Here is a 16,768-nt window from a genome sequence, read left to right on the forward strand (position 1 = left end):
GGTTACTAGCCTAGCCTGAACAGAATTTTGTGGGTTTCCTCAACATCGCCAGTGAATTCCGTGATATCTTGAAACAAGCTACGGTAGAATCACAATTACTTACTCACTGATTATCTTTCCCTCTCATTCGACGCCATATACCCCTGCGGCCTAAACTGAGTGGTTACGTAAGTAGGAATCGATTAGTCGCACGATTACTTTTACGACTGTGTGTGCAAGTTACCTAAACATGTTAAGTGTAAGACAAGCAGTGGTGTGCCTTGAGTCCAAACGACCATTTTATTAAGAGGCAAAGAAAAGTGGTGAACGGATTGTGTGAAGGGCAAATGACGCGATCAATACTTCAGTACACGCACGTTTACGAGCCAGCGATAAATGTAAAAAGGGATTTTATTTCTGTAAATTTCTGGCCAGAGATTTTAATATTCGTATCAGATAACACGAAGAGGCTGAATGGATCAATATTTTTGTTCGCGGTTTTTGATGTAGGTCAATGATTATGTTCAACATTATTTCATGTAAGAAAATTAGTTTGTTTATAATTACTTCGCGTGGGTAAATGCTACTCTTCGCCTTTACTTGACGTGTGTCAAGCGTTACTTTATGGCATCGTCTTTATCTCTCACGTCCCACACTTTTCGCGGTGTTTACAATATCTGGAAATTATATGCAATAAAATTGTAGTTCGATTTCCACTCTTAGGTTTATAAAAGTAATCGAATAAAATGTACCGTTGCACATGTTCCCTTTTTTCTTGTCACCTTACTCGCTCGCGCACACACAAACACACACAGAAGGAATCAGAATTCAACACTGTCTGGCTCAGCGCGGTAATTTATAATATTTAACACATGATAATGTTCAGAGACAAAATTCTCATTTCCTTACTTCGACCTAGAATACTTACAGTCTCTGAAACTGAAGCTTTGACGCAGAATGGGAAATGGACTTCATGTCAGTGGTTATCACTGAAGTGTGTATTGTTATTACAGTCACACGACATGCAAAACTCCTTCAATTGACAAAAGCGAGAGAAATACAGCACGCTAGATAAAGTGAATGAGGCAAAAACTGAAGTTAACATTTTATCAGTAGGCCAATCTTTAAAGTCCCTTGTTGTTGTTGTTGTTTTTTTTTGTCATCAGTCTTTCTACTGGTTTGATGCGGTCCTCCATTTTCATCTATCTTGCGCCAGTCTCTTCATTTCCACATATTTGTTACAGCCCACATCATCAAAAATCTGCGTCACATATTCCAATCTTTGTCTCCCCCTACAATTTTTCCCTTCAATTGTTCCTTCCATTACCAAATTAACCAATCCTGGGTGCCTCAGAATGTGTCCCACCATCCTATCTCTTCTTCTGGTAAGATTTTTCCATATACTTCTTCCTTCGCCTATCCTGTCTAAGACCAGCTGATTTCGTACTTTATCAGTCTAATTAATTTTCAGCATCCTTCTATAGCACCACATTTCAAATGCTTCTATCCTTCTTCTTCCTGGCTTTCCCACTTACCATGTTTATCTTCCGTATAGCGCTGTGCTCCAAACATATAACTTCAGGAAAATCATTCTTAATTCCAGGTCAATGCTTGACACTAGTAGACTTCTCTTTTTGCTTGTGCTAATCTGGTTTTAATATCTTCCTTGTTTCGTCCATCTTTTGTGATTTTGCTTCATAAATAATAGAATTCCTTCACTTTTTCTACTGTGTATTTCCCAATTTTGATATTTAATGGATCATTATTAACAGTTACGTAAATGTTTCAAGTTCATGCATGTGTAGGTAACAAATCTACAAAAACCCGAATAATAAGGAACAGCAAGGAAAACAAAACATATCAGTAGCTAAGAACAAACTTGAGGTAACTGACTTAAAGCATAGTTACTCATTTAGTCGCGAAATTATCTGATCATTTCTAACCGAACGTTTCAGAGATGAATGCTACTGAGGCCTATCAGCAGCTAATTAATCCACTTCATATTATATAAAGTTAATTTTAACAATATGTTTCGGTGTACGCCAAAGTTTCTCAAGCGGTCTTTTCCCGTAGGGTTTTCGACAATTGAGTGACTCGTATCCCCAGCCTCGATGAGTACTATAAAACATACACCTTATTTAACTATCCTGAAAATATTAAGTGTTGAGTCAGAAATATTTTGAATATATGACACGAATTAAATCTGTGAGAACAACAGAATAAAGAAAAATTGAAAGGGTTTTCATGAAATATTTTAGGGTATTGAGGGTCTACAGGTTTAATAAACTACATTACCTGGAAGTCAAGTGGAAATTAAGTAATTTTATCAGAAAAGGGCTCGTAGTTACAAACATTAATGCAGGACACAAAAGTTGAAACACGCTGATATCTAAGATTTTAATTTCTGACAGTATATTTATTCAGATGCGTGAACACTTATTTAAAACTACTTAGTGTTGTAATTACCGTGGAGTGCAGTAAATAAAGGTTACTCAAGCATACAAAACAGCGAAGAAAACACTTGGAAGATGTGTTTTTTTCGCAGAATCCACCTTTCGACTATTTTCTTAAAATGTCTTTAAGCCATGCTGGCTTTTGACTATAAAATTAAAAACGATTCCTTCATTTATCGCCGACACGACTTGTCGTGCCCAAAACTTCGATAAAAAACTACGAAACAGAAACGGAAAAGGGTTTCTATCAAGATATGAATATCCTCTGATATTCCTGGTACGACTTGCCACGTGCAACAGTGTCGAAGGATAATATCGTTCCGCACTTAAAGTAGTTCTGATAGCGAAGTAGTCCGAGAGCGTATGAAGATAACATTCCGTTTATGTGAGTGTTCCTGGAAATTATTTTCAGTGACACAGAATGTAACATCATATCATAAAATTGAACTGCAAAAACGTACTAGTTGATATCATTCTCTTATTAAAGAATGAGTATTCGAAACTTTCATACATTTTTGTAACATAACACCTCGTTTTAAGACACTAATTCCTTTCATACATATTTGCTAATGGAATATTTCTTATTTGTGAATTTTAAACTTCGTCTCTAACCCCGAGAGAGAAACACAGATACTGGCAGTCTGAAGAGAATATTCGGATTAAGAGAAAAGAACAGTCAGCAAACTGAAGAAATTGTAAATGAGGATCTTCACATTTCCTGCTCGTCAGTAAATAAAAGGAAAAGTGAACAAATGAAACAGCTATACGGCTCACGTAGCACGTGAAAATGAGAAAAGCAAACGGCATTGAAAACCTAGACACAAATGAGACGATGATATTAAAGTGTATCTTAAATAAACATGTGATACTGCAGACTAGAATCATCTAATTCAGGCTAGACAGAAATAAAGGGCTTATTGAACATGGTAATGAAATTTAAAGTTTAACTAAAGGCGGGGAATTTCTTGGCCAGTTGACCTTCTCACTGTGTTCGTAAAAAATAGCTAACCAAACATTCAAACTTCAAATTGTTTACTTTTACAGCAGCGCATTCATCGAAGTATGCTAAATCTGTGGCCGGATAGGTGGATCTTATATCATTATGACGTGAATTCCATCACAACTCCGACAAAGTGACTTTGGTCACAAAAATATTGTGCATATATTGTGGTCTGTTGATCTGCACCAGTAACTTCCTGAATACAAAATCTCATTCAGAGCAATGTCACGGTTCTACTAAAAGGACTCTTGGAAAATGATTTCCATAAATGTTTGCGTTACAATACTTGTATATAAAAAGTCACATATACTTGAAGCTTGCCATACTGATGACAACGCAGAGCATTCAGTATTTTTGCAGAATCAGCATGGTTGTTTAATAATAATACTATAACAGCTACACTGCTGAAAAGTTGGTAATATAATTTGGATTTTATTTCCTGTAACAGGAGACAAAAGCTAAATTGATTGAGAATATGTGTACGTTACCTCATTCGAGTACTTGACATGAGGCAGAGGAATCCAGTGGTAACCTAATGCGTTGTCCCACAGCATCCCTTTGCTCCACACCTCGATGAGAAGTCCCGTGTTGACGTCGTTCGTCTCGCTGAGGGCAAACAAAAAGAATCGAACATTTCGAGTAATTAACGTAGACATTTTTAGTGAGAGGTCTAAATACTAAACAAGTATCACAACCTTCATAATTTGTACATGTTTGTTTTATAATAACTAAAAAGTTTCGGATGGCAATGGTACTTGCCATCTCTGGTCAGTTCACCCACTTCGCCTCGAGACACTTCAGACAGACAGGAAAAATTCTTACGGAATTTAAACGGGGCTGATTTCGTGCAGCCATGTGCGTAGGCTATACATCATACAAAAGTGTCTCATTACTTTTCTATCTTAATGATATTGATAATATAAACAATAAAGTAACAAAATATTGTCAATGATCTGGAAGGTCTTTTCCTGCCTCACATAGTCCACAGAGAGTTAAAGAATCAGCTTTTAATTTCATTCTACAATAATAAGCACATGTATAAATATTTATCTTTTTCAATGTGTTTTTAAAGTTTGGAAGAAGCAAGTGTTGATAGATACTTGGCTTAAAAAAATTCTCTGAATAAGCTACGGTGACATATCTTTACGCCAGAGAATGTCTCTCGAGTCCAATACGAAAACTACTTCGGCCTTCCAAGGGAAGAAAAATTTGGAAAATCCTGCCTTAATAAAACTACTATTAGACAGCTATTACCCTCAGATTTTGTGTTTTGTGCCTTGTTGTCAAACAGAAATAAAAGTGTAATCCAAGTAACATTCTGAATGATTATGATTTCTAGTAAACCAGATTTGCCCTTTTTGTTACATGAATTGAAATAATCCGTATAAAAAATTGTCACTGCTATTATAATTCATTAACACAATAAAAGGGGGCCTCGTCATTGGGTCACTGTCATATTTGCTAACACATTTGACTCTCCTACAATAAACAACCGTTGGCTTTCGAAGAAAAAGGACGAAAATCATGACGGCAAAGTACGTATATAAATCCGGTACTCCATATTAACGTTTGAAATGTGTTGGTGTCTCCCGATTCACTCAGATCAGGCACTTTATTTCGAAAAAAGTTTCATAATAATAAAGTCCTGCAGCGATCAGAAGGTGTAAAATTTGTAAGACGAAAACTCGGTCGTTGACAGAAAGATAAAAAATTAGTAATTCTGGAAGTAGAATATATAATCCTCATCTTTGTGAAGAGGTTCTGCGGTGTATATTTGTAGAATAAATTAAAGAATTACAAAAGAACTCAGCCATGACAGCTAGTCACATGCATATATTTTTATAAAAAATCATGTCTTCGATACTTTTTAATAACTTAGGTAAAGATTTATTTCTTCACCCCTTCCAGACTGGCTCTAGGGCTCACCAATCCCCATAATTAATGGGTGCTCGGGGCTCCTCCACTCGGAATAAAGCGGCTAGAGACTGTAGCTGACCTGGATCTAATGCCGAGCTTAAGAATGCATCTTTACTGTTTCTGCGTGGATTTCTCATCTCCTCGTGCCTGCTAAATGTCCCACCTATCGAATTCTTTTCGATTTTATTACTTTTGTAATGTTTATGAAAAGATATCGATTTACGAAGTTCCTGATTACGCAATAACTCCTTCTTCTTGTCACTTCCTTTTCTTATATCCAAATATTTTCTTCTGCGCCCTATTCTGAGGCTCTACATTCATGTCCTTCCCTCAGGGTTAGAGTAAACGTGTTACACCAGTAGGTCATTTAAAACAGGTATAACTACAGTGGTATAATCTATATTTTAGTCTTTATTCTTCTAAACAGGAGTCAAAAGGACAACTGAATTAAACAGAATCAAGGATTCCCGGAATTGTATCCGTTCTTTACTTTTTTGTAAAAAAAAATATTTCTGATGTACAGAAAATGTTACCTTGCCATACTTTCAAAGTACTGTATTTCATTCTTATACAAAGAAGTTGCCCTGCATCGTGTTAACGAGACGTAAACTTTTACTTAGTTTATCCTGCGTTTAGTTGGAGACTAACTCCTTTACTATAATTTAATGACCCACGCATTTCTAAATAAAATATAACCAAACTGCTTACAACGCTGAAATTTTATTCATCTTCTTGTGCATTGTTTTGTTCAGAAGCATGTGGATTACAAAACGGCGCTCCAAACAAGAAATGGCTTGCAGGCAAGTCACGATGCAGGTACTTACAAGAGGAAGTCCTGTTCCCAACAAGGATTAGCCCCCTTCACCGTCACCGTTGTAGACTTCACGTTCTGAAGCTTCAGAGTCACATACGTGTTGTAGTTCGCGGCTGGAACAGCAATAACACAACATCGATTATTTCTATCGATTATTTTAAAACGGATTGTATTTACTAGATATGCTAATTGTATAAAGGCTAAATACTATTATGAAACAAAACGATTGAGAGATTAGCATTCCTTCTTCGAATTTGTGCGATGCTAGATTCGAATAATAGTCCGGATGATGGTGAAAGTAACAAGTTTATAAAAGTTCTCTTTAGTCCATCCAGATAACGGATGGAATATTTACTGAAACACGCCATAACAGTGTCATGACCTTTTTGATTCGTCATTCACAAGTCTTGCCATTCTACATTATATAACCTAAAAAAAGCGTAGTCAAATAAGCCAAGAACCAAATAAACTAAATTGCTTTGAAATTTTTGTCGAATAACATTTCAAAAGAAGTATAAAATTATTATATAATTTCCTGTGTCTCTACACTTTTGTCCCACCGAAAACAGCACGTTCTTTAAACTAATTTACGGTGTTTTTTTATCTCAGAGATGACTATTTCTAATTAAAAGTGTATAATATATATCTAAACTTAGAAGATCTCTCCCTAAAATCACATAGGGCTTAGTGTACTTGAAACTGTTTATAGGTGCTGTAACAGCAATGTCAACTTAACTGCCCGATACGGTCCAACTGTACAAAAGAGGGTGGCTATGTAATATGTAAAAATGTTTCCTTTTGGCATCTCTTCCGTCATGGTTTCAAATAATTATTAAAATTATACACTTCCAATTTATATAGTAAAGGTAGTAATACTAATTTACTTTTACGTACATTAAAACTGATACAAACTACGCACTAGGGAATTTTCATAATCTAAACTATTTTGCATGCGAACTGAGTAATCAATTTAAACTAGTTTAATGCCAATATCTAAACACAATTAAATATAATTTCAGAAACTAGACCTATTTGAATCATCATTATTGTTTACTTAAAAACATTAGAATTCACGTTTCCAATAAACAAGCGTTTTTTCCATCTATTATTTCTTGTTCTGAACACGTATTCATTTTAAAGCGAACAGAAATTAAAACTGCAAAGATAAATGAAGTCCACACGTATAATGAATGCCGAAATAGTTTAGAGTCTAATCGCCCACTAGTGGGCGGTAGGGACCAGGTTGAGGACCCCTGGATTAGACTGTCTCTGCAAGCTCTGCTCTGTGAACGTAAACCTACTACTGGCAAATAAGGCTTGAGTACCCACGATAAAAAGGTGGAATGATACATTTTAGCCTCATAACGGCTCAGAAAATGCAAGCCTTGTTTGAAAGATATAAAAGGAGAAGAAAAATAATTACTTTATGCAAACATTTTGTTGCCAGGAAAATAGTTGAAAACAAAATGTGTAAAATGTTGTTTTTGTTCTGGGGGCCTAGAATCTGTATTTATTTTGCGGATGACGCTTTATACCTAGGTATGTCATGCATTATAAATTGAATGTAGCAAGAAGATCTTAGGAGCTTGGATAGCACTTTCGATGGAGAAAATTTGCTACTAGTAATACCATTTAAATCAGTTCTTTTACAAGTATTCGTTTTTATAAAATATGACGTGTTTTATGGATACTCGATACATTTGTAAAATAGATTTTTTTAGTAACATATTTAGGCTCTTAAGTGAAGAGGATTTTAAAACATATTCAAGTGAAACCAATGAAAATACTGGTACAATGAAAGTCTGTTTTAAACAGAAATTGTCAAAAGACACAAATTATGTACATTCAACTTCATTTTGGTATTCCTCCTAATAATTAACAAAATGAAAAAGCTTTAGTTCCATTCTATTCATACATACATATTTCTGTTATATTTTCCCTAAAAACAAAGACAGACTTTACTGGAATAATAGCGATGTAGTATTCTTACACACCCTTCCGGTTCCCTTCTGCACAATGTTCAACATATTGATAAACAACACAGACTAAACCATTGTCCGTTGCAGGCAGACAACATAAATTTTAACCTTCATTAATATGGGGCATCGTTGCATCAGCGTGCTGGACAGGAGTGGTACCAAATGCCAGACGTAATGGCACTCTTCAGACATTAATACACGTTCAGATACAACCGTGTTCACAAGAGTGTGCCGCTAGTCTGCATCCCACAACCTCACACTCTGCTACTTTATAATCTATTTAAATATTACCTTCAAACCCACCAAGTTGTCTCTCCCCTTAGCAATTTTTAAACAAAATTCTGTATTCATTTTTAGTCTCATGTTGTGCTCATCTGAGCCTTAATGATTTCATCACCTACATTTGTCTGTTGTCTGAAAGCTGAGCATATCTGGTGAACATACAGTCCTTGTCAATTTATACACAGTGATAGAAACGTAGTTGTCGTAATACACGAAAGAATATATAAAAACTAAGTATATGTCGGTAGCTATATTGACCTTAATTAATCTGGGAACGTTGTGCACTGACAGACGTAGGCACGACAGTGAATAAATGTCAATTACAGCATTTAAATGTGTAAGAATATTTGTCGGGTAAATTAAATAAAATCAGTGACCATGAATTGTACACTGAATATAATTATAATAAAATAGAGTAAAAAATCACGGACCCAGAATCGGAGAGACTGGTTTTATAACAAAATATCAGAGATACAACTGCACACACAAAATATAAAACTCGTAATGATATTTAAAAGACAATGGGAAGATTTGTTTCTTCATTCTAATCAGATATGTGGAAGCTGGCAGACAATAACAGTAGAAGAACCGAAGCTGTTGAAATTGAATTTCCCATTTATGTACGCTTTAAACTTTGGAGATCAAAAGAGGAGTCTAAATATTAGAAAATAATTATACATTCATAATATAACCGATGTAATTTTAAATTACACGAATAAATGCTACGGCCAAGTTAAAACAAGAAAATGAAATCATTACTAAAGTGTTTGTTGGATTAAGCTCAATGGTGAAAATATAATGTTTAAATTGGATTTAATAAAAGATATTAAGTATAAAGTAGTAACAGTCAATAGGAGTTACTTGAGTATTGACTTGAAACTTCATACAACAGAGACGAACAACCAGTCAAGAAATTTCTCTTCCTTTTATGGAACCCAAGGATTCAACACCGTATTCAGAACAGTCCGCCAATGATCACAGTGTCGCGCCAGTTTAACCCAATTAACATCTTCATATAAATTTACATTAAGATAACTGTAATATTTTCCCATGTACGCCTAGGTCTCCCAAGTGTCATTAAATAATCTTCTGTTTCTTCTCCAGTCCAAATTTCCTTATCACTCTGTTCTCAAATCCCTTCAATCGTTGTTACATAAGTTATTAGTCTTTAATGCAGAATCAATAGAAAAAAAAGCTCAGAAAACATGGAGGTTCGAATTCAGGACGAGAGAAACAGACCCCGATTGTTTGTTCTCTTAAAGGTACGCACACAGTATGAACGAATTAAATACGCAACTGATATTTAATTTGAAAGAATTAGAGAGCTAAATGAAAACCCCCCATATTCTTGGAATGCGCCACTCATGAATCCCATTCCAGATTTTCGGTTAAGATAAAGTGTAAAAAAAAATATTTCAGGAGGACCTATAAAAGCTGGCACGAAACTGTCACAGGCCACTGGAACCTTACCAAAAAACAAACGAAGACCTGGAGGGCTGATAATAATTACGGAAGTTCTATTCCATTGTTTCCTCTCGCATGAGAGGAAGAAATCGTATAATACACTTTTGCATACAGTGACAAATAAGAATGATAAGTTTTTCTCTCCATTTTAATTCTGAAAATTACACACAACTGCGCCCTTGTTTGGAGAAACCTCAGTTTTATGCGTCAGTTACTGTTCGGCGCGCCAGCTATTAAAACCTTCTGCTTCTTTGCTGAGGGCAAACATAATCTATGATGTACAGTAGCCGTGTTTGCAGCCACCGCACAGCGCAAACGTGACGAAACGAAGAGGTCATTTCTCTGTGCAAAATTAGCTGTAAGCACGGCATTGCGACACAGCATACAAGCATTAACAGAAATTCGAATCGTGATATTTCTCGCGTTCCTATGGCTTCCAGATCACAAATAAAAATTGTACGGTTAATGTTTTAGGAGTGTACTACAACGAAGTGAAGTTTTATATATTACTCCTATCTGTGGCATTACTAGCTTTAAAACTGTACTGGTTATGTGAGACTGTTATCACAGTAAACAAGTCAAACAAATACTTCCAATCGAAACTTTAATTTAATCTAATTCAGGCAGTGATATTTCCTTCATATCGCGAATGTCAATTTCGGGTTGATTAAACAATATTTTTCCATCTTAACTGCGATTTAATGCCTCCACAAGGAGGGGGAGGGGTCAACAACCACGCAGCTACAGTGGCTGTTCCTTGTGACGACAATACCCAAATCTTCTTTACCCAGACAAAGAAGTTGACCGCCTGGAGTTATACCTCACTTACTAATAAGTGTTCGTGGCGTGGTGCTTCATAAAGTACAGAGACAACAGTTACTATACAATGACTTTAAAATTTTGAATCAATAATGAAACTCTGAGCAATATGATGATTGAATTCTAAACTAAGCCTCATCTTTTACATTTAATATATCTTAGTGCTATTTCTATATATCAGTACGGCGACGAGTGATTCCCTAGTTATTTAAAAAAACTATGAAACTGGAAAATACATACAGAGTCGAATGAGTAGGTAAGATAACGTTTAATTGAGTTGGGAAAATGGGGGAGGGGGATATTGAGATAACTCAAGACTGGATAAACTTACAAGATGATTGAAACAAATTCTATACTGAAGAGCTTCGTAATCTGTACAGTTCTCGAAATATTATAAAGATGACAGCATCGAAGAAAATTAGCCGCGTGGAAATTATAGCAGGCATGGAAGAGAAGACGAATCTGACAGAACAATCAACATGGGAGGAACAGCGCTTTTTAAGAAGTCTGTCTTCTGGTTTGTAGCGCCGTGTAGTCTGGCCCAGAATGTAAACAGTGAATTTAGTTTCCTTATACAGATGCTGTTCCGCTATTGGTGTTTTATATGTGTAGCACCGAGTGACCCGGAAGTGTCTTACATTACGTTTTTCTTCTTTTTTCGTGAAAAATGTCGCCTGCTGTGTTGCGAATCGGATGGGCTTTAAAGCCGAGACTGAATCGTAACGCCATTACGTGACAGCCAGTATGCCAATAGATTTTTTTAACTTTATACACAATTCAGCAAAGCTATTATCCTGAAGTTAATTTTCGATCTTGCTGAAGAAAAAACTGAAAAAAGAAACACTAAGTCGTTTCCAAAGAAAATTAAATGCTTTGACGTGAAATTCTGAAAATTGAAATTGTCTTCGTGATTCATACAATTTAAAAATATTTATTAGCTAAAATGAGTGTAACATTACACATTCTGAATAAAAATTTACTTGGATATTATCCATCGTCTAGTAATAAAACGTAAAAAACGTAAAACGACGTTTCGGAGACGGAGATAGAGCCTCATCTCCGAAACGTCGTTTTACGTTTTTTACGTTTTATTACTAGACGATGGATAATATCCAAGTAAATTTTTATTCAATTGACTCTTCACCATCGTCAAGAAGTTTTAGATTTGATTACACATTCTGCTCATTACATTAGGATATACATAAGAGATCGAGAAATTATGCAACCCATTCCTGTATTTGTCAGAAAATAAGTTACACTGAAATCAGAAAGCAAAAAGCAATGTTATATTAAGTACTGGTAATGGCCACCTGCCACGGTGGTCTAGCGGTTAGAACGCTGGCCTTGTAATCCTGGGGTCTCGGGTTCGATTCCCGGCGGTGCCCGAATTTATAACTTGTGTTGGGCAAGGCCGTGGTCTAGGCAACACGGAGTTTTCCTCCGTGGCATCCCAACAATTACTCCATTCACACACAGAAGAAGGCAATGGCAAACCACTTCTGGATCATCTGCCAAGAACGTATATGAACAGGTCCCAGTCCGAGAAAAGGATGGAAGGATCCTGTTCATATGGACCTGTCGTCAGACAGAACACTAAAATAATAAAATAATAAATGGCCACCACGTTCAGCGATGCAATCACTCGTTTCCTCATGTTTGATGCAACGTGTTAAATAATTCCTGCGTCACGAAAACGGTTCACCAGACAAGATACAGTCGATCTGTTTGGCAGGAGAATCAGAAGATGTATCCCTCTCTCATTCTGGCGGGTTAAGTAAGAACGACAATGAAGAGTCCCTGTCTTGCGAGAGGACATCCTTGAAGTTCGAAGAAATGGCGCGAGCAGGTTACATGAACGTGATCTGCGTTAGCTCTTGTGTAGTTATACTGTGTGTTCATTAATCCAGTCGAGTTGTATTGAAATGCGACCATCAATAACAATTGGAGTACAGGTTAAGTAACTTTTCGAACAGCATACACAAAGGCAAGTAGAAGGCTAAAAACAATTTTATTATAAGCCGTCACAAAACCCACACAGTATTTACACATATATCTTAACGTAATAACCCTGATTTTCAATGCATTCGGAAGCGTACTGGTTTCATTTGAACAACCCTCATACAACACGGAAGAACTAAGCATTGGGCACAACGTGGAAAATATGGAAGAGAGATTTACAAAAAATAAGGCTGAATGAATTTTATAAGTCACAGAAGGGCTGAATTTTAAGAAGTGGAACTTTAATATTCGAAAATTATGGAGTATGAAATCGCTTAACGTATAAAAAACTGAAAACCAAACCAAACAGGAAGACTAACTAACTAATTCTCTGGTAGCAGGACCCCCAGGTTGGACACCGACAGAAAGACTAGTAACTTATATACCTTTTCAAAACTTGTTAGATGTTTTGACAACAATTTTAAATATTTTCTCTGCGTCATAATTCCACTTACACTGCGTTTCATGTATTTCTATATTAGCATGCAAAATTATATCAAAATTTCACTCACCGAATTCAATGAAAATATCACACTTATACCTGTTGATGCATAAAGAAAAAAGGTCGAAAGCCTTCAGTTAAATTAAGCTTGAAATACCGAGTGGTATGTTACTTACTCTCACGGTCGCTTCACAGTTACATTCCCTTTACATTTTAAAACAATTCGATCCGTGTATTCAATACCCTGAGTTACAGTTTTGTAAACCAAGTGAAGAGTCTCAGATTTAAATCACACATGGGACTTTTGATACACAAGACAAATGGAATGAGGAATTCTATGGATTTTCTGCTTCCATTTATCACATACATATTCTATCAATTGATGATAGCGATCCATCATCACCACACTGCTGTGGTATCAAACCTGGTGTTTCACTTAGATTTAGTCTCTGATACTTTATATGGCACTTCGATTTTCATTTTCTATACGCCGATTTGTTACAGAACTAACAAAACCAGACAGCGATGTATGTACGTACATACCTGATTATAATTGAAATTTCGCAACAATTCAGAGCTTTAAAAACGTCATCTCGTTCTATGTCATGATTGGCAAAGACTCAGATTCGTAAGGTATTCTAGTAATAAAGCAGCAGGCTTACAATAGCCTAAATAAATTGATCTGCATTTAACACAATGCAAAATGCAACTAAAGTCCAATCTTTAGTAATACAAAACAATTAAGAATTAATATTAGCCTAAGTAGCAAAGTACGAGGTATTACAACAATCCATAAATCTAAGACCATTCTAAATAATAGACAGACTATTGTAAATCAGAAAAGATTAGAAGGTAGAGTGTTGTCTCATTTTAAGTTACTATTATGGACGTAATCTTTGATCGAGTTTTGAACCCGGTGCCTTTTGACTGGATTTCACAGGCGTTATCCTCTTGCTAGTCCTTATCCAGCAAAATAATTAAAAGCGGGTAACCGAGTACTGACACTTTCAGGGGGCCATAATTAAACATTAAAGTGGTAGAAAATGGTTTGTCTTCCGTCTAGTATCTAAACCGCTGAAGATTAAAATAATTAGAGCCATAGTTTCATCATTTTTGTGTGTAAAGGAAAAGCAGTTTCTTATCCAAAGGGAAAAACAAACATTAATGTTGCTTAAGAGAACATCTCGACCTAAGATGAAAGACAGTAACAAGACAATAGAGAAAACTGATAAGTGAGAATCTCTATAATTTGCACCAACAATTACTTGGTTGATAAAACCAAGGAACATAAGACGGGTATGTAATATGTAATATGCACAGAGGAAACTAGAAGTGCGTTGGAAATTTATGAAAAGGGAACTCTTTTAAAATCTAAAAATAGCAGGAGGAGATAATACGGAAATGTAGCTTGAAATAAAAGAGTATCTCAGATGATGTTCACTAGATTAAACTGGCTCGGTCTATTGGCAGACTCCTGTATACACGATGGTAACTGAATTTCGGGTTTCATAGCAGATGGCTAAATTCTTGACCAGATGTTTGACGATTAGCTTCTCAAGACGGCCCTTTTTCATGAAGTCAGTTAAAGTTACCAGTACATAGACAATATTTTATATATTTGAGATTCGAATAGAGCTTTAAAAGAAATCTGAAAATCATCTAAATAATGTAAGGTTTTTTGGTCAACTTCGGCTTTAAAGGTTTGAGGAAGAAATCGCTCGCTGTTTATTCTGAGACTCACATGAAACCCATTAGTACACCGTGAGTAAAATACAGAGTTCTTAAATGTTAAAACAGGTGATATGTAGTCATCACTGAGGTAAGAAAGACGAAGAGACGAACATGCACTTGGCAGTACTGACCGCAAGGACGAATGTCTCGTAAAGGGGTCACACTCTGTTCGTGAGTGTAGCAGCAATTGCTCTTCTAAGGCGACATCGTATCCACAAGGATTACACAAACCGATAACCGTAGGACAGCAGGCTCCATCACCACGAACTGTCCTCTCAGAGCAGCAGGAACACAAACATGTTCAGATTAGCACCAACACGCAAGGACTGCATTACCTTGTTTCCGTCACTTAGCGACGGAGTAACAAACGAGTTGCTCAAGCACGTATATAAGGTTGGGCCAGTTAATGTTAGTCACAGTCTTACGGAAAGCAGGTTGCAATTAATTTATTGCAACCTCTTCATTTACTGTTCTCGTAACTATACGTAGCGTATACTCTACTAATACTGATTACCCTGTCCTTTATATTGTCTCCGGCATGGATCGAAAAATCTGTTTTTGGGTGGGGGTAATGGGCAACTAGTAGGAATTTGTAATTTGTAGCGGGCACAATACATGAATCTATCAACAAAAATATGCAAATTGAAATAAATAGATTACGAAGATTTCTGTCTTCTGGGTTGTTGCGCTGTGTAGTCTAGTCGATGTTTACCAACGTTTCAGAGGTCATACTGCCTCCATCATCAGAACGATGAAGATTTCTGTCTTCTGGGTTGTTGCGCTGTTTAGTCTGGTCGATCTTTACCAACGTTTCAGAGGTCAGGAATCTACACCTGTCATAACCCCGCAATAGGCTATAACCCAACGGCTAGGGTAAAAACATTTTTTCTAAGTAATCACAAATCATACTTATTATTCCAAAATAAGTATCGAAATAGAACACAATTTTCATATAAAGGTAAAGCTGAAATCGTAGTTTTGAAAATCACTAGTAATATTTAATAGAGGTTGTAAGGTAACAATTGTACTTTATTTATAATATTTGTACTTACTCTCACACCGGGGATATACGAGTATCCTTAGTATTCTTTGTTCCTAAGAACTGAAATTCTTTCTCTGTCAAAAATAAGTTTGTTTTATAGTGCTACAGCATCAGTGTGCTACTTTTACTGGATGAAAAATATAAAATAATTACTACGAAACTTACCACAAATGACGAAAAGAGGAGTTTTGCGTGAGAAGTTAAGAACATCTACATGGTTACATAAAAAACGTTATCGAACGTAACAGAGTACTTACCGTGGAATGACGTGTTTACAGAATATCTCGACCAAAGAGAGAAGAAATAACGGGAGAGTAAAGCAACTTAATCTATGAGGAGCCTCATAATCTGTATGACATCAAGCAGGACAGGATGGGCAGTACACTTAGTATGCGAAGATAAGAAATTCGTAAAACCTTTAGTAGGAAATTACAAAAAAAAGGCAACTACGATACTTGGGTTCTGGAGGAAAGCTAATATTATAATTAATGTTAAATATAATCTTGTTAATGTATGGACTAAAATTAAATAACTATTGTTAGGGTCCACGTCGGGCTGTCTTGAATACGATAATTAAACTTCGGCTTCTGTAAAAGGCAGTGAATTTCTAGACCAGATAAGCTCCTGCAAATTTCTCAGAAAGGTCTGTGCTCTATGGACTTCGTAAAAAAAATATTTAATACGCACCTTGAAGCCCGACGTATCTTGCCTTCTTCACTGTAAAGAAAAGAAAGAGCATATATTAGTTGCTGTGTCCCCGAAACACACAAAACTTAAAGACGTAAGGTATAAATATATATTCAATTGTATTGTCAGTATTATTTTGTTTCAAAACACTTTCTTAAAAG

The 16,768-nt window shown here is 36.0% G+C and overlaps 1 protein-coding gene across 1 annotated transcript in view; it reads right to left on the reverse strand.

The window, feature by feature from the left end:
- The window catches only part of LOC147873897 (phorbol ester/diacylglycerol-binding protein unc-13-like), a 164,451-nt gene that overhangs the window by 38,069 nt on the left and 109,614 nt on the right, over positions 1-16,768 (reverse strand). Inside the window, exons 2-4 of the mRNA XM_087348642.1 lie at positions 16,608-16,637; positions 6,174-6,276; positions 3,921-4,038 (exon numbers count right to left, since the gene is read on the reverse strand). Coding sequence (XP_087204768.1) covers positions 3,921-4,038; positions 6,174-6,276; positions 16,608-16,637 — 251 coding nt within the window. The remainder of the gene's footprint in view (positions 1-3,920; positions 4,039-6,173; positions 6,277-16,607; positions 16,638-16,768) is intronic.

This window comes from Zootermopsis nevadensis, unplaced genomic scaffold (genome assembly GCF_977971745.1).
Source record: "Zootermopsis nevadensis isolate Lab colony 2312 unplaced genomic scaffold, Znev_1.0 Znev_ptg000013l, whole genome shotgun sequence".
Lineage (NCBI taxonomy): Eukaryota > Metazoa > Arthropoda > Insecta > Blattodea > Termopsidae > Zootermopsis > Zootermopsis nevadensis.